The 18569-nt window shown below is 49.5% G+C and overlaps 1 protein-coding gene across 6 annotated transcripts; it reads right to left on the bottom strand.

Annotated features, from left to right (window-relative positions):
• Positions 1-265: 265 nt before the first annotated feature.
• On the bottom strand, positions 266-11860 carry TFE3 (transcription factor binding to IGHM enhancer 3). Of its 6 annotated transcripts, none has more exons than XM_059051423.2 (10): positions 11464-11860; positions 9077-9190; positions 7798-8101; positions 6889-7134; positions 6706-6810; positions 4389-4506; positions 3975-4031; positions 3721-3796; positions 2599-2746; positions 266-2113 (listed from the first exon to the last, which is right to left on the bottom strand). In XM_059051423.2, the coding sequence occupies exons 1-10, from the start codon at positions 11577-11579 to the stop codon at positions 1670-1672; spliced, it is 1728 nt and encodes a 575-aa protein (XP_058907406.1). In that variant the 5' UTR covers positions 11580-11860; the 3' UTR covers positions 266-1669. The 6 variants fall into 6 exon arrangements, with proteins under 6 accessions (XP_058907406.1, XP_066878990.1, XP_066878991.1 ...); XM_067022889.1 differs by having other exon boundaries at positions 9077-9248; positions 11464-11849; XM_067022890.1 differs by having other exon boundaries at positions 7798-8036; positions 11464-11829.
• Between the last annotated feature and the right edge of the window lie 6709 nt (positions 11861-18569).

Raw genomic sequence — 18569 nt, 5'->3', positions numbered from 1 at the left:
TTCGTGTTTCTTCAAACGTGAAATAAGAGTAAGCATCAGTACTTTCTTGACGAATATTCCTTAGAATAATAAATTGGGTAAAATGCTTGCAACAGTTAGGAGGCTGCCTAGCAGATAGTTAAGGACTGACTGCTTTTGTTTGTACATTGTTTTCTTCAGCCCCTCTATCTAAATTCTTGTACCCATCCCACTCAAATCTGTTTCTTCCAAGAAACTCATGAGCCATGCTCATTGCACAGACAAAAAGCAAGGACAGGAGACTCTCTGCCAAAGTTAAAAGCGCATCAAACACGCCTAGCATTTATTATTTTAATCACAAACCTACAGACCCCTTAGTACACCCTCCTCGGGGCTCGGCCCCAACAATCCAAAGCTGACAACCTTGGGTGTATGGGGTAGGAGGGATGGGGATGGGCAGGGAGTGTCTCTTGATAACTCTGAAATGGGGAAGATTTCTCCAAATGGAGAACTAGGTAGAGGCCAGAGGTTGGGGGTGACCTAGCTTCTGAGTAGGGGGTCAGTAAAAAAAATCAGATAAAGAGGGGGTATTTATGTTTTTGCAATCCTCCCCCTAAGCCTCTGCCTTGGTGAGACAGGCTTCCACTTGTTCTTGGGCTGGGGAACTCCCTGGAAAGGCCCCTTCCTTCATCTTGTTCTTCTACATGTTGAAAAAGAGTACTGGGGTGCTGGTTCTGGGAACATGGACCCAGTACCCTCTTATCCCCATCACCTCCCCAATTTACCCTTCAAGGAAGGAGGTAAAACTCTGCCCAAGTGTGGGGGTCTCTCACTCACTCCTGATCTAGGTCTGGAATGTCAACCCACAAGATTTCAAGATATGTCCCCTTCTTCGAGGGTCAGGTCAGCTTAGAGCCCTCCTAGGTTAAGTCACAATGGTCCCAGGTTAAGGCAGGGGAGCTCAAGTACCACTCCTCCCTGCAGTGTGGAATGATTGGATGGGATGTTGCTAAGAGACGAGGGCTGTGATCTCCACAAAGTTGCCTGATCTTACTGACTCCTCCACGACTGAAATACCTGTGCCAGGGCTGTTCCTATAGGGAAAGGGTGGGGTCTGACTCCTCCATTGCTGGAAGGCCAGGACTGAGTTCCCAGGTAAAGGGGTTGGCTCTCATCCTCACTTCTGTTCCTTGCCTGCACAGGGCAGGGTTCACGGGGAAGGGGCAGGGCTTAAACCCCCAGGGTGGGACCTCCATTTTGACTCCTCTTCCTTGCCAGGATAGACTAGACTGTTGGTTCCAAGAGAGGGGATGGAGCAGTATCCTGACACTCTTTATCCCAGGAAACATGGCTAGGACAGTCCCTAGGGGCCAGGGGCTGACCTCATCCTGTCTCCTTTCCTCACCTGGGCAAGGGCGGGTCCCACGGGGCAGGGGTGAGGCTGCGTTCTGCAAGAGACAGGCCCTGATGTCCCTACCTTCTCCATGTCTGAAATACCTGCATTGGCCTGTCCTGCGGGGGGGAAGGGGTGGGGTCTAATCTGACTCCTCCTCCTTGCCGGGTTATAGGGGTGGGGCCTCATCAGTCTCCTCTTCCCCCAGTACACCTGGGCAGGGCAGTCTCATGAAAAGGTGGGGGAAAAGGCGGGGCCTCACCCTGACATGTCCTCCTTTCCTGGGTGGGGAAGTCCCAGGGGAGGGGTGAGGCCTGATCAGGACTCCTCCTCCATGCTGAAGCTGCTGCGGCGACTGCTGGCCTTGGAGACTGCGGGGGATACTGAAGAAAGCAGGGGATCGGAGGCAGCCCGCAGTGGGGACAGGGCGCCCCCTGACAGTCCCCCCACCACCCCCTCCTCCTCCTCCATCAGAATGTCCTCCAGCCCCAGGTGGAAGGGGTCCCCCAGATCCCCCAGGTGGTCGCTGGGAAAGTGCAGGTCCAGAAGGGCATCTGAGGGTGGCGCTGGGGGCTGCTGATGGGGAGTACTCTGGGCAGGTCCCCCCGCTGCATGAAATGTTGCTGTGCCTGGCCTGCCCTCCTCTTCAACATCCAGCTGCTCTGGCTTGAGACTGTCAGAGGCTGAAGTTGTGGCCAGTGAGAGCAGCCCTGGGGTGGGAGGCACTGGCAGACCATGGATCTGGGCCTGCAGTTCTAGCTCCTGCAAAACGTAGGGGGGTGGGTGGTGGGGGTGGGATAAGATGGGGTTCAGAGTCCCTCAGAGGCAGAGGATATAACAGTTAAAAGGGTAAGGCTGCCTGGGTTCGAATTCAGCCTCTGCCACTCACTAGTTGCGTAACTTCAGGCAAGTTGCTTACCGTCTCTGAGCCTCAGAGTCCCAACCTAGAAAGTGGGTATAATAATGGTCCCTGTCTCACAGGATTGTTGTGACGATTAATTTAGTAAATGGAGATAAGGCTCTTGTCATAGTGCATGGCACAAGATAAAACACTGTGTCCGTTAACCAATATTCATTATTATTTTTGCAAATGTTATGATTACTGCTTATCATCATCATCATCATGTGAGTCAGGAAGCCCGGGGATCCCCCAAATATGCCAGGAGGAGAAATCCTAGCCTGTTCTCCCTCTGCCTCTGCCTCCAGGAAGCCCCCCTCACCCCTGCCACCGCCTTCTCCTTCCAGACCTGAATTCGGAGCTGCAGGCTGCGGTTGGCTTGCTCCAGGGATCGCTGCCGGCTCTCCAGGTCTTTGGAGCGCTGTTGCTCCTTCTGCAACTTGCGGATGTAATCCACAGAGGCTTTCAGGATGGTGCCCTTGTTCCAGCGCATCTCCCTGTGGGGCCCGAGGGGGAGGAAAGAAGGGAATGCTGCACATGGAGTCTCTCAGGAGCTGAAGAGGGCGACTGCACCAGGTAGATGGAGCACCCCGCCACATGTCTAGAACTTGAGGCAGAGGGACATCAAGGGGATGGAATGCTCGGATGCAAACCACCTGCCTGGAACCTTCCAATGATGCCCCATCACACCCCGAACCCAGGAAGCCCTCTCTGACCTGATGCCGTACTGCTCCCCTTACCCATGCCCCTCTGATTCATCTCACTGCAGCCACACTGGCTTCTCAGTGCTCCTAGAACATGGAAAATCACTCCCACCTCAGGGCCTCCAGCCCAGCTCTGCCCTCCACATTGAACACTCTTCTCTCAGACATCCAGATGGCTCCTGCCTCACCTCTTTAGGCTCTTTATTCAAGTATTTCCTCATCAGTTGAGGCCTGCCCTGCCCCCACCCTCCTCACCCAAAACTGTGACCCTCCCCGATATCCCATCTTCCCTCCGTTCTTGATTCCCCTCCACAACACTCATCATAACCACCGGAGTTTACATATTTATCTTCTTTGCTGTCTGTCTGCCCCCACTAAAACATCAGTTCCATGAGGTCAGGGATTTTTGTGCATTTTGTTCCCTCTGGTATCCTCAGGGCCTAGCATGGTACCTGGCACAAAGCAGAAGCAGCTCAATACATTTTTTTGAGTAAATGAAGGAGGTACTAAATAAGCGGAAAACTGTCTATGTCGTACAGGGGGGCAGACGATGTGGACCATAATGTCATGCACCTAAAATTTTAGATGGGAACATGGTGAGGGGCTGCCACCCTGCTCAGGGTGAGGAAAGCTGGGTGAGAAAGGGGCAAAGGAGCAGGACTGCCCGGGTGGTTCCCACTTAGGGCGGGCCCACCCGGGAATGCGTTTCAGGGAGTGGGGCCCCCATCCCACCTTCCACCAGCCTGGGGCTCCTGGCCCAGACTCACGGGTCACTGGACTTGGGGATGAGGGTGCCCAACTCCTTGATCCTGTCGTTAATGTTGAATCGCCTGCGACGTTCAACTTTGAAGGCAGGGGAGAGAAAGAAAGTGGGAAAGAGTTGTCAATAGGCTGAGAAGCGAAGAGGAGAAACTGGGGAATTGGGAGGCTGCTGCTGCAGGGAGAGGCCCCCAAGGAAGGCTGGGCGCAGAGTGAGGCAGGGCTGCACGGCACGTGGGTGGAAGTGTGCGCTCTCACTCACTCAGGTTGTGATTGTCTTTCTTCTGCCGTTCCTTCAAAAGGGCCTTGGCCTCTGTCTCTGGAAGAGAGTGCGGGAGGCGGTCAGGGCCTCTGGGTCTGGGAAAGATGACAGACGACGGTGGGCAGCATGTGCAGCCACTGGGGTAGGCTTTGGTGGGCACAGGCAAGGGCAGTGCCACCATTTTTACAATTTTTAAAGAAGCCATGGTGACAGGCCACCTGTTAAACCCAAGAGGAGAGGGAGTGGAGTGAAAGCAGGACCATGGGCCATATGGACAAAGATGGCAAACAGCCCCCATTTCTGTCTGTTTAAATCCTCTTCCCTTAGAATCAGGCCTGACCCCCAGACCTGGTAGATATGGGGCTCGCCCTGGGGTATATGATAATTGCACGGGGCCAAGACCCTGGCCCTTACCAGAGATCTCCCGTTTGATATTCGGCAGCTCAGCTGGACAGGAGTTGCTGACAGTGATGGCTGGCGTGGCCACGCCCTGTGTACTGTACACATCAAGCAGATTCCCTGACACAGGCAGCTGCAGGCAAGGAGAGTGGAAAAATGATGGTTGGAAACAGACCCCAGGCTCGGCCCCTTCTTCGACCAGGTTCCTGACCCTCCACACACCCCAAAGATGGGCCCCCTCATGCAAGGATTGGCTGGCTCAGCATGGGAACCCTTCCTTCTCCTTCAAGGGAATTTCACACAGCCACTCAACAGGGAAGACAGGGTCAAGGGGACCTACCCTGCTTTGCTGGGGGTCTGGAGCCTGCCTGGCCTGCTCATTGTGTCCCCACAGCCCGTCAAATCCCCCAGTGACTTCTGAAGCCCCTCTCCCAAACCCTGGCACTGGCTCTGAGAAGTGCCAGAAAACCACCCTTCTCAGGTCTTTGTCAGCTCCAATGCAACATTTCAGCCCCTCCTAGAGCTACATTCCAACTCAGCATTCTTGGAACACTCCAACCCAGTCTTCTCAGACCTTGGGAAATTGTCATGGCAACATTCCACCCAAAATCTGGCCTTTTGGAGAGTTCCAGCCCAATCTCCAGTCTTTTGCTGTGACTGCGTTGCATACAGTCTCTGGCTGCCATGCTCCGAGGTTCTGATCTGGCACCCTCTTGCACATTCTGATCTCTCAGGATTTCTTGTCCAACTACTCAGCAAGCACTGTTTTTATGTCAGCCTAGTTTTTTTTTTCTCCTTCACACTCTCCTGGATATACCCTAGGGCAACGAACTAATCCATAAGTAATTAGTCCCACCTCTTGATGAGTTTTCATCTCTTGAAACCCCCACTAGTCTGCTGGATCCATCCAATCTCTAGTTGTGCCCAAATCAATGAAAAATTCTGATAAATTGGTACCATTTTTACATGTGCTTCCATCCTCTTGATAAGCTGGAAAGAAGTAAAGCTATAGGCACTTGGTATGTCCCAAAGTGAGTTATGAGACTCTTGGAATGTTCAGAACCAGAATGTTAAAATTCATTGGTGCATCTCCTGCTCTAGAAAGTTTTATCCAGTCTTTACAAGGACCCAGCCTCTTGGCACAGTTCACTGTAAGAGATGTGGTATGTTCTAGTCACTTCAAGGTCCAACCACATCAAATCTGGACACATTTGGCATATCATGTTCCAATCACTTCATGGTCTGGGTATATCTTCATGACCTGAATGTCCTGGTACATTCAAAACGCTACAAAATAATCTGTATATCCGTATATTATATGCTTCTCTGTTAATTTTGGCCTAGGTTGTTAGAAATAAGATTATACCTTGCATGTTTAGAATAAGTTTCTGTCTATCTCTGCACTAAAAAATTTAGAGTTACATGCTCTAAAGTGCTACAGAGAAACATCACTTAGGGGAGGAAGGTGGAAGTGTATTTATGTTGGAGTGTAAGCATGTGTGGAAGCCTCACAGCACCAGGACTTGGCCTTGTTCTTAGAGCATCCTCTATCCATTCTCTACCTGTCCTGCTTCAAGAGTTCCAGCTGGCCTGCTGTGAAGCCAAGAGCTACTTTGGAGTGCTGGCTGCAGGATTAAGCCAATTCTTATGCAACTGACTCAGCTCTTAATGGCCATTTCTTCCAAAACTTTTCTTTTGTGTGTGGGGGAGGGTGTGGGTCTTGGGATGGGGGTGAATTTGAGGTTTAAAGTTTAAACTAGAAATAAGATGATGTGGTCTGCTTGTTCTCTGTTTAGATAGGCTTTAAGACCAATTGGATTTACGTGGAGGCCAGGCCAGAGAATGGTAATCGATGACTTGTGTGCAGACAAGCATTTATCCAGGTTGCATTGTCCAAATTGGTTTGTTAAAGCTCCAGGTTACGTTCTTACACAAAGAAAAACATTCGGTAAACATGAGACAAGTTTAGGAAAACTTAATGAAAAGAAATCTGTCTTACACTCAAAACAAACAAACAAACAAACTGCTACATGAGTCCCACCTCTTGGTCCCGCCCACAGTGAAGCTTGAGTGCTTCCTATGCCCTAATAGCTCCACGAAGTCCCCACCGTGTAGATATCAAAATCTACAAGGTTCACCTCTCTATGCAGTGCAACATGGCCCCAGGGCACTGGTGTGCCCCATTCTCAACATACAGCCTCTATCTCTATCTCAGTACAATCCAAGGTGACAGTCTCTTATGTACACAGCTAGCCCAGGTGTATATAAGATATCCCTCAGTGATAGAGGGATGTGCTAATTTTTAGACCAACCTCCCATCTCAGGGCCTCACCGTGCTGGGAAGCTGCAGCCCCGTGGTGCCTCCAGGCAGATAGCTGAGCATCTCATCGTTGTAACTGGACTCCAGGCTGATGATCTCATCAATGACATCATCAATCTGGGAGAAGAGATATGGAAGAGCCTTAAAAGAAGTTGGGGCAGGGGGAACATGGGAGGGTCGTCTGCAGCCACTCACCTCCTTCTCTGAGCTAGACCCGATGGTGAGCAGCGCCATGGGGCTGTTGGGAGCACTGCCAGTGGGGCCCGTACCGTGGGCAGCCTCAGGGGCGGGGAGCGGCTGGGCACTGGCAGCCCCCGGTGGTGGGGTGAGGGCCTGGGACGCCAGCTTGGGCCCAAGTGTGGTGGACAGGTACTGCTTCACCTGCTGCCGGCGCGCCTGCTGCAGGTGGTAGCGAGTCGGGTTCTCCAGATGGGTCTGCACCTGTGGAATGCGGGGGAGACAGGATGGGAGGGAACAAGGTAGAACAGGGCTCAGAGGGGTGACTCTGAGCCCCAGCTTGCCCCTCAGAAGTCATCTGTTCCGAGGCTCAGGATGGCAAACCAGGCCCAGAATCTGAGAACCCTCTCCCGCCCCCAAATACTAATTAAAGTCTCCCCTAGGACCCAAACTCCCTTTCTCAGAGATCCTTCACAGCCCTCAAGATCTACCCATGGGTGGCAGAATCCTTCACAGTTTCTGGAGCACCCTGTCACAGTCCCCAAGAGGCCCCCTGCAAATCCTGTGACCCCACCTAACAGATGTGGGAACTCTACATGGCTTCCCAAGACATTCCAATGGCCAAAGAATTCCTAATGCATAACCATATGTGAAGTGCTTCCTACAAAGCCACTTCACAGACTCCAGGGCCCACTCAGGGCACTCATGAGCCTCCATGATCCACCAAGACATCCTATGGCCCCCAAGAACCCTTCACAACTCCACAAGAACGCCTTGGAAACCCTAAACACAATGGGATACTAGCAGAGCCCCCTTTTATCAGTACCTGAGACCTTCCTTAGAGCCCCTAGGGCCTCGTCCCAAAGCCACCAGGACCAATCCTCAGTCACCAGGAGCCCCTCCCAGGGCCTCTGGATGTTACCTTACCTTGAGCACCTCCCTGGGCACCTGAGCAGGGGGAGGACGACCCAATGTGTGACCCCCAGCAGAGACGCCAACCACAGAGATGGCAGGAGAGGCAGGTGCAGGACTAGGGAAGGGAGAGGCTGCAGCCTGTTCCCGACGCTCACGCCTCTCCTGCTCCTGGGCCTGGGCCCGCATTAGCTGCTGCCGCAGCAAGACCCGCGATGAAGAAGATGACGACATGGCAGGGGTCCTGGAGCCCCCTGCAGAAGATGATGCAGAGAGTGTAGCTGGGGTGGCTGGTGTGGCCTGCAGTGATATTGGGAGGCTGTGGAATGGGAAATACGGGGCCACAGGTAAGCTAAAAGTCTCGGCCCAAGCCTAAGGAGTCATAGTGTGATGGAGCAGACATAGGAACCTGGCCTGTTCTCTGCCTTCAGAAGCCACAATGTGGAGGGGAGATAAAGGAACCAGACCTGGTCACAGCCCTCAGGGGTCACAGTCTGGTGGGGGAACTTTAGCCCTCAGTGCTTATGGTGAAGCCTGGATTTGGGCCTATTCACATATCAAGCGGAGATACCATTGTTCAGCTCTGCGAGCTATTTAAAGGAGAGCAGAAGGAAACAGAATTGAGGTTGTGGGAGTAGATACGGACACAGAGGGCTCATTAAGCTCAGTTGGGGGCTGGAGATGCTCCCTGAGCTCCTGGGGGTGGGCATCAGGCTATATGGGCAACCGCAGGCCCTTCTTCCTCCCCTGCCTGGGCCTCTGGTCCCAGGAGCTAGTCAGTCTTGAAAATCTCAGAGATTTCACAATCCTCTCTTCCTGCCCCTCTTCCAGGTCCCCTCCCCTCTCTTAGAGCCCAGGCCCATGACTCAGCACATTTAGACTTTCAAGCTTGGGGAAAAGAAGGGACCAGCAGGGGCTCTTCAAGGGCTGGGAGTGGGTGAATTTGTTGAGTTGGGGGGAGGGTGACCAGGGGTTATGGGAACAGCTCCGCCTACTTGGGGGCTGGGCTTGAGCAGGCCACGCCCTGTGTCTGGGAACTCCAGGCACGCTGCAATTTTTATCTATGAATGGATGTGCAGGGTGGGGGAGGAAGCAGGGGAGATTTTGTCTGAGATACTAGAATCCTAGCTTGGCCTCCTGCTTTCCACAGGCTCTTTCTGGCTCTTAATTTTACTATCTGAAAAATTCAGGCTGGTGAGAGAATGGGTTGGGCTGGCACTGAGGGCCTCTGCCCATCAAGAGGGGATGGAGGGGCCTGAGGAATCGGGAGGGGAGTCAGAGAGAGGAGACATACCTTGAGCGTAGCGATAGGGGTTGGCTTTTGAGCTCGTAGAAGCTGTCAGGATCAAGGACGTTTTCTAATTCGATGTCAGCAACAATCCCGGATTCCGGAAGCAAAGAGTTCAGGCTGAGGGTGGGGGGAAGGCAGGGGTGATGGTCAGTGATTGAATGGAGACGTCATTCCCCTGAGAGAGACAGAGACAGAGACAGAAGAGAAAAGAAGAGAAGAGAAGCATACACCAGGAGAGAGGAGAATAGAGTGTAGCCCTCACATTCGGCCACTTTGCTGAAACCATCACCATAAATTCCCATGTCTTCTCCCCTCTCCACTCTCTTTTGCTCCGTGTTACCCATAGTTCCTTAAGATTAAAAACAATAAGCCTGGACCCCAGCTCCTCCATCTAACAATCACCTGGGTGTACAACCTGGGTTTCAGGATAACAGAAATGAAGAATTGAGGAATGACAATTCACTTTGTGGGATTCCTGACTTTGCATTCAGAGTTCTCCCAGCCCCCACACCCCCCATTGTTTTCCTGGCTTCTGAATGTGAGCCCACATAGGTCCACAGGCATACTGCACGGTAGGGGCTTCCCTTGGCAGAACAGTCCATTGTAACACAAACTGAATGCATCACAAAGAGAACTGGGGTAGCTGATTCACTTTACTGAAGGATCCACTACTTCCCCAAAGAGCTCCCGGCCACCAACCCTGCCCCAGCCAGAGTTTGTGGGATGCAAACACGTATCCAAAAACAGGATGGAAATAACAAAGGTTCCCCTCAGTCCAACAATCTGGATTGACAAGAGGGAGAATTTGGGTGGATGATCTGCTTTATAGGAACATTCTTTTCTTGGTCAGAGGAGCTTGCCCAGCACTTTCCAGTTTTTTCAATAGATCAAAACACAAACACACCTCCAATACCAACACCCACTGACACCCAAACTAAGAAGTCATGTACACCGTCCCTTTCAACTATCGCCACTACTGTGATGATCTAGGTTGCTATAAAGGCATCAGGAGATGGTAACTTCATATATTGAAAGGCTCCTGCTCAACCCTCCATGCTGGCTGCAAGACCCTAGTGTGTAGGGGACATTAACATGCAGGCAGATAGATATGCATCCTTGAATTTAGTCAAAGATTTAGAATCCTGAGATTGTCGTTGACTTGCCCCTCCCCAAGAATCTGTCTTCCTCCCTTTCCTCACTCACAGACAGGGCCCTAAAACCACCCCAGGAAGTCGGGAAGAGGAAGCTGGGGAGCCGCTGAGCTCAGCACAATCCCAGGCAGAAAGTAGGCAAAGCCCCCTCCCATGCTCACACTTCCATTGCACAGAAGTTGGAAGAGGTGGGCACTGGAATGGGCAAGGTATGGACAGAGGGCTGGGGCTTCCAGGCCCGCTGATGGAAGTGAGGCTAAGAGGTCAGAGAGGACCCACCCAGGCAGGGATGGTGCAATTGGTGCTCATTCCAGCTCTAGGGTCAGATTCAAGATTGCCTCCAGGGCCTGAGAGACAGACTGGGAAGGTGAGATTAAAAAAAAATACAAACCTCTGTGTCTGTGTGTGTGTAGGGGGGTGAAAAGAGCTGGCTGAGAGGCTAGGGCAGGTGGCAGCAGGAACAAGACCCTCCTCTGGGTTCCCCAATAAGGTCTGAGGCCTTTTCTGGGCTAAGAGGTAGCACCATCTCCATTGCCTGTCTGTCTGACTGTTTCTCATTCAAGCCCCTATGGGGTGTGGGAAGAGGGCTTTTCCACTACCCAGCTGGATGGGTGGGCAGGTGAAGGGATTCTTCTGATCAAGTCTTGATGAATGTTGCTTTTCTTGTTCACTCACACACACTCACAAGGCTGGTCCCACGCAGTATATCCGAGATACCCCCAAATCCCTCCAGAGTCATTTTATCCCCAAACACAGCCTCCAGCAACCAGCCACTGGGAGTCACCAAGCTCCCAAGACAGCACCTCTATCTCCCAGGACGCCTTCTCTGAGGGAAAAAGTCCCTTAAAAATCAGTGTCTCACCTACAGAGTGCCCCATCAAATTCATTCCCCTCATATCTGACTCAAAGACCCCAAATTCAGCCTCTAGTCAGTCTCAGTCCCTGAAGTTCAGCTACCCTGGACTAGTTTTTGGACACAACAGAATCAGCCCCTTGAGACCCAGTCAAGGGCCCCCCCAAATCTGAACTAGGCCTCCCTTACTGCACTTCCACGACTCCTTTAAGCCTCAGTCCAAGCAAGCCACCGCCAGATTCCTTAGGTGCCCCCCCAAGTCGGGCGCCCAGACGTCCTCCAAGACTAGGCCGAGGGCCTCCAATCACAGTCCTGGGCCCCCGCTGCCCCCAGATCAGGCCCCCGGGAACCCCAGTTAGCACTACCGGTCCCAGGCGGTCCCGCACCTGAGCAGCTGGGCCGAGTCGGCCGGCCTGCGCTCCTCCAACAGCACGAACACGGCTCGAGGGCCCTCCGCGCTGGCCTCTACGCCGTCCCGAGCTGGCTCGGCCGCATGAGACATGACGCCCGGCCCCGGGCGAGCCCTGCCAGGCCGGTCGGGCCTCGGCCCGGTCCCCCTAACAAAATAAGAGTCCCCCTCCCCCGCTCGCCACCGCCTCCTCCGCTAAACCATGGAGCGATCTCTGCGCGGGCGGGCGGCCTCGGGGAGATGGGATGGGCTGTGAGTCATCCCCCGCCCAGAACGGACCAACACCCCCCCCAACCTAACCCCGGACGACCGCCCTCCTCCCCCTCGTCCTCTTCCCCCTCCTCCCTGGGCTGGGGAAACTCCACAGGAAGTGACCGCACTGAGGATAGACAGCTTGCTGGGCCACGCCCTCTGGGTGAGGCGGCCAATTGTTGAGGGGTGGCTCAAGGGCCCGCCCTAAGCTACGCCTCCGAAGCCGAGAGAGAACTAGATTCCGCAGGCCCTTATTCCGAGAAGGGGGCACTGAGGCCACGCCCTCAGAGACAGAGGCAAATCAATGAGAGGAAATTAGATTGAACCACGCCTCCTCTTCTCAAATTATCCCTCCGCAAGATATTAAGCCGCTCCTTGGGTCCTCTGCGCTTGCGTACTGATGGCCAGTCTGCGCGTGGAGGGTCTCCAGGACACGCTTCTAGCTGCGGAAACGCGCCCTCTATAGGCCAATATTCATAGTATCCACTCCCTAAACCGCGCTCCAACCTTGATCTAGCGGTGCCTTCTCAGCTAAAGCCATAGCCTTGAGGCCTAGGCAGCTACATTCCCGGAAGGTGATCACCAGAAACCCCACCCTTTCGGTACCTACAGTCCAGCCGCCCAGCTGGTCTTCCTGGAAGCGGTCCGCCTACTCTATGTCATTTAGAGCGGTTGTTGTACTAGGTCGTTGCGCTGCACTGTAGGTGCTTAGTGAATCCCTGACGGATGAATGAGTGGAAGGATGGAAATTAGATCTGGCCCCTTCTGTGGTTGACTTCTGGAATTATAAAGACCAAAGTTTGAATATGGGCAAGGGACTTCCCCTCTCTGAGCCTCAGCTTTACCGGCCTGTCAAATGGGGGTCATAATACCTGTTTGACAGGGTTGTTATGAGGATTGGAGGTAATTTTTGAATAGTGCTAGCAGGTTGTTTGGCATACAATAATCTCTCCAAAAATTGATTCACTCATTTGTGCACTGATTTAACAAACATTTATTGAGCTCCTCTGTGTGCTAGATACATGCAAGCCGGCTTGCACACAGCAGAGGGTGCCACCCATACCTTCAGATGCACAGTCAGCTCACAAAATACCCAGATCTACAACCTTCCCTTTATCCCTCCCAACAACCCGAGACCATGCCCGTCAGTTGGACCACTGGGAACTTCGCTGAGCGCCCATTTGCCTTGCGCCTTCCTGTATTGGCACCCTTATTTCCCAAGTTGGCTTGGTAAACATGCACATCCCCATACGCTCACACACAAACATTACCCACATAATAAAGACAATTCTTCCCCAAATTAATCTTTAAAAAAATCAATACATTACCAATAAAAATTGCAAAATGGAACTTGTAGACCTGATGTTAAAATTCCTACGGTGCCTGAAATACACAAGAATATCTAATTTTATAAAAGAAAAAGAAAGAGGAGAGCGTCATCTTACCAGATTCAAAATGTCTGACAAAGCTCTAGTTATTAAAACACTGTGGGACTTCCCTGGAGGTCCAGTGGTTAGGACTCCGCGCTTCCACTGCAGGGGGAGCGGGTGGATCCCTGGTCGGGGAACTAAGATCCCGCGTGCTGTGCAGCCAAAAATAATAAAATATAATAAAATAAGCACAGGGAAATACAACCATAAAAAGAAGCATCGTGATATGGGAGTAGGAATAGAAAACTAGATCAATGGTACAGAAACAAAATCCAAAAATAGACCTAGGTATTGTGGGGATTCATAAATGACAAAAGTGATATTTCAAGTCACTGGGAGAGAGATGGACTATTTACTAAAATAGTTTGGGGAGAAATGACTGTTTTGGGGGGGGATGGATTAGATTCCTAATTTACTCAATTCAGAAAAATTAATTCCAGATTGGCTAAAGACCTAACCATTAAAAAAGAAACTATAAAAAATATCAGAACAAAATATGTTTGGAGACTATGTTTAAATCTTTGGCAAAAAAGAAGGCCTTCTTAAACAGGATACAAAAAGCAAAAGCTATAAAGAAAAGTAAAAATAAGCAACATTTATCAGTCTTCCTTGGCACTTTATCTGTATTCATTCATTTTAATCCTCACAACAGACCTCTGAGGAGGGTTCCATTTATTTTCCCAACCTACAGATTAGGAAACCAAGGTACAGCAAAGTTAAGTCACTTGCCCTAGGTCACACCAGTTTATAAAACCTGGGATTGGAACCCAAGCACACTTTAAAAAAAAAAAAATTTTTTTGTATTTTTCTTAGTTTGAATGAGGCTGCCATCTTTTTTTTCCATTTATTTATTTATTTTATGCATTTATTTTTGGCTGCATTGGTTCTTCATTGCTGCATGCTCTCTGTCTCTGTCTCTCTCTCCCTCTGGAAGCTGGGGTTTCATTGCAACGCAGCTGAGGGGCCGGGTGAATGGGAGATATGTAGGGAGAAGAGAGGGCAGTTGGATGGTGAAATTGGGGATGTTTATAGAGAGATGTGAGGGGTGATTGAGGGTGGTTTGGGGTGAGGTTGGGGTCTATTACAGAACAGTTGGCATACAACTAAAGGACCACGTCTTCAGGAGGAATGAGGCTGCTAGAGGACAATTTAAGAGTGCAGGTGGCAGCTGTTGGAGGGTAAATTGGGAATACTCTTGGGGGGTTGGAAGATGGTTTGAGATGCAGTTGGAGGGACTATGGAAGGTTAGTGTGTGGTCTTTTGTAGTTTAAGGAGTTGTTAATAGAACTGTTAACTGTCATAGGATAGTGTGGTAGCCTAATGGCCCCCCTAAAAGATATCCATGTCCTAATCCCTGGAACCTGTAAATGTTACCTTATACGTCAAAAAAATGGGTTTGCAGATGTGATTAAATTAAGGATTTTCAGATAGAGAGATTATCCTGGATTATCTGAATGGAACCTAATTGTAACCCCTAATTGTAAGCCCTTATAAGAAGAAAGAAGAGAGACAGATTTGACAAACCATAAAGGAGAAGGCATTGTGACCACAGAAGCAGAGATTGTAGTGATATGGCCACAAGCCAAGGAAAGCCAGCAGCCACCAGAAGCTGGAAGAGACAACAGATTCTCCCCTAGAGCCTCCAGGGAGAGTATGGCCCTGCTGACTCCTTGATTTTGCCAAGTGGAATTGATTTTGGACTTCTGGCCCCCAGAACCATGAAAGAGTAGATTTCTTATTATTTCTTTAAATTTTTGGCGGTGCCACGCAGCATGTGGGATCTTAGTTCCCCGGCCAGGGATCGAAATGTACTCCCCCTGCATTGAAAGTGTGGAGTCTTAACCACTGGACCGCCAGGGAAGTCCCATAGATTTCTTATACCTTTAATCCACCAAATTTGTGGCAATTAGTTACAGCAGCCACAGGAAACTAATATAGATTTTGGTACCTGGATATGTGATGCTGCTGTGTCTTAGTCTGCTTGGGCTGTCATAACAGAATACCACAGACTGTGGTATTAAACAACAGAAATTTATTTTCTCACAGTTCTGGAGGCTAGAAGTCCAAGATCAAGGTGCCATCTGGGTTGATTTCTGATGAGAGCAGTCTTCCTGACTTGCAGATGACTGATATTTGCTGTGTCCTCACGTGGTCTTTCCTTTGTGCATGGGCACTCCTGGTGTCTTCCTCTTCTCATAATGACACCATTCCTATTGGATAAGGGCCCCACCCTTATGACTCCATTTAACCTTAATCATCTGCTTAAAAGCCCTATTTCCAAATACAATCATATTGGGGGGTTAGGGCTTCAACAAATGAATTGGGGGTGTTGAACACAATTAATTCCATAACGTGTTGCAACGAATACCTAAAAAAATTGAAGTGGCTTTGGAATTGGATAGTGGGTAGAGGCTGGAAGAATTTTGAGGCACATGATAGAAAAAGCCTAGATTGCCTTGAATAGACTGCTAGAAATATGAATGTTAAAAGCACTGCTGGTGAAGGCTCAGAAGGAAATGAGGAGCACAGTAGAGAAAGCATACATTGTCTCAGAGAATACGTATATCATCATAAACAGAATATTGGTAGAAATACTAATGTTACAGGTGCTGCTGTTAACAGGGCTCAAGGAAATGAGGAACATGTTATTGGAAACTGGAGAAAAGAAAATCCTTATTATATAAGGCAGCAAACTTAGCTGAATTGTGTCCTACAGTTGTGTGGAAAGAAGAGCATGTAAGTGATGGACTTGCATATTTAGCTGAGGAGATTTCCAACGAAAATGTTGAGGTACTGCCTGGTTTCTTCTTGCTGCTTATAGTAAAATGTGAAAGGAAAGAGATAAATTGAGGGAAGAACTGTTAAGCAAAATGGATCCAGGATTTGATGATTTGGAAAATTCTCAGGCTGTCCAGATTGTAAAAGACATAAAATTTAGGAGATTCATTATCAGGAAAGTATGCTCTGGAGAGAAAGCCAAGGGTGTGGCTGGACAGCCTTTTGCTAGTACTAAAGAGATTTTGTGTGTGACTCATGGATCCTCTCAACCATCTCAGTAGAAGTCAGGAATAGAGATGGGATTATCCATGAAAAATTTGAGGAGGACCCTCTTGTCTAATGATGTGAATCCTTGTGCCTTCCATGGGAGATCCAAAAGATTTTTCAGAATGTTATACTGATGGAAACACTGCCTGATTGGCTTGAGAAAAAAAAAAAAAAAAAACAGAGACAGAATGAAATGAAGGAAGGATTTTGGACTCCCAAAATTTTACTGCAAGGATACAGGCTAAAACTACTTAGCAGCATACATGTGCTACCCTTCAAGGGAAAGAAAGAATGACTCTGAGGACACAGCCTTGAGCCCAGAGGTAGAGCATCAAGCCACAGAGGATTTATTATTCCCAGGCCTTGAAACTGAATGAAACTTGCCTTGCTGGATTTCACCATTTCCTGGGACCAGTGACACCTTTTTTTCCTTCCGTTTTCTCCCTTTTGGAATAGGAATGTCTATAACTCTCATCCTATGCCTGCCCCACCACTGTGTTTTGGGAACAGATAACTTGTTTTCTAGTTCCACAAATCCAGAGATGGAGAGGAATTTTGCCTCACGTTGGATCATACCCAGAGGCTCACTCATACCTAATTTAGATTATTTAGATGATGAGATTTGAAACTTCTGAGCTGATGATATTAAAGTCAGATTTTGAACTTGAGTTGATGCTGTAATGGGTTGAAATTTTGGGAGTATTGGGATAAGGTACATGTGTTTTTCACATAGAGTGGATGTGTATCTTTGGAGGCCAAATGGTGTACTGTTGTAGACTGAATGATGCCACCACCAAAGATATGCACATCCTGATTCCTGGAACCTTTGAATGTAACTTAGATGGAAGAAAGAGAAGAAAAGAAAAAGAAAAGGGACTTTGCAGTTTGTAGATGTGATTAAGGTAAGAATTTTGAGATAGGGAGATTATCTTGGATTTTCCAGGTAACTTTAATCATAACCATAGTGTCTCATAAGAGGGAGGCAGAGGCAGATTTGACAGAAAAGAAGGCAATGTGACAATCAAGCAGAGATTGTAGTGATGTGGCCACAAGCCAAAGAATGCTGATAGCCACCAAAAGAGGAAGAGGCAACAAGCAGATTCTCCCCTAGAGCCTCTGAAGGGAGCATGACCCGGCTGACACCTTGATTTTGGCCTTTTGGCCCCCAGAACTGAGAGAATAAATTTCTTACGTTGTTTTAAAATTTTTCTTATGTTGTAAACCACCAAATTTGTGGTAATTCATCACAGCAGCCACAGGAAGCTAATACAGATGGCTTAGGGGTAGATTTGGGGTTGTTGGAGGGACTTAGGGGTATACTTGGAGGTGACTGAGGGCAGTTTGAGGGTATAATTGGGGCATTTGAAAGTGTTTGGGTACAGTTGGAGCCATCAAAGGGAAGACTGAGGTGGGGTTGGGGGAGTCACCAGAGGGTGGTTTAGAGGTGTGGTTCTTGAAGGGTGGTTTGGGTGATACGGTTGGAGAAAATTGGAAGACGTTTTGTGGGTGTAGTTGCATGTCCCTTGGAATCCATGGGGACATTGGTTCCAGGACACCCCCATATGTGAATACCAAAATTCAAGGATGTGCAAGTCCCTTATATAAAATAGCATAGTACAGTTAGCCCTCCCTATCTCTGGATGTGGGACCAGTGGATATGGAGGCCGACTGTAATTTAAGACAGCTATAGCTGTCATTGAAGAGTGGTTTGGAGGCATAGTTTGGGGCTGTAGCTGTGGGACGAATGGAAGGCAGTTAAGGGGTATTTAGAGGCAGAGTTGGGAGCTCTGGGAAGGGAAATTTGGGGGGCGAGGTTTGTAATTGTTGGAGAGTAGTTTGGGATTAGAGTTGGGTATCACTGAAAGGGCACTTTGGGGATATTCTTGGGAGTTAGAGGGCAGTTTGAGGGTAAAGTAGGGTAAGTTGGAAGGTTTGGGGGTGAAGGTGAGGACCTGGTTGGGTAGTTTAGTGAGGAAGTTTGAAGATCAATAGTGTGGTTTGGGGATATAGTTGAAGGCTGGTGGGTACAGTCTGGAATGCAGTTTAGTGGCCGGTTTTGAGGTCTGGATGTCAGAGGGATTTTATGCGTTATAGTTGAGGAGCTATTAGTGGGTGATTTGGGGGGCAGTGAAAGATCATTGGATGGAATACTATTCTCAGCAATAAAAGGAACAAACTGCTGACACATGCTACAACATGACTGAACCTCAAAAACATTATGCTAAGTGAAAGAAGCCAAATACCAAAAATCCACATATTGGATTTAAAAGGCAAATCTATAGAGACAGAAAGTAGATTAGCAGTTGCCTGGGAGTGGGAATGGGAACTGAGATTAAATGTATTTGGTGCCACAACT

Source organism: Kogia breviceps, chromosome X, assembly GCF_026419965.1.
Source record: "Kogia breviceps isolate mKogBre1 chromosome X, mKogBre1 haplotype 1, whole genome shotgun sequence".
Lineage (NCBI taxonomy): Eukaryota > Metazoa > Chordata > Mammalia > Artiodactyla > Physeteridae > Kogia > Kogia breviceps.
The sequence above is the reverse complement of the archived record's forward strand: the minus strand, read 5'-3'. Positions and strand labels throughout refer to the sequence as shown.

What these genes read in the sequence shown, in the direction of transcription:
- TFE3 (XM_059051421.2), bottom strand. Translation starts at nt 11,579, where the DNA reads ATGTCTCATGCGGCCGAGCCAGCTCGGGACGGCGTAGAGGCCAGCGCG. An exon ending in GACTCGGCCCAGCTGCTCAG is followed by an intron (nt 9,191 to 11,463) that starts GTGCGGGACCGC and finishes CCCCACCCTCAG; the next exon opens with CCTGAACTCTTTGCTTCCGG. An exon ending in CCCCTATCGCTACGCTCAAG is followed by an intron (nt 8,102 to 9,076) that starts GTATGTCTCCTC and finishes CCCATTCCACAG; the next exon opens with CCTCCCAATATCACTGCAGG.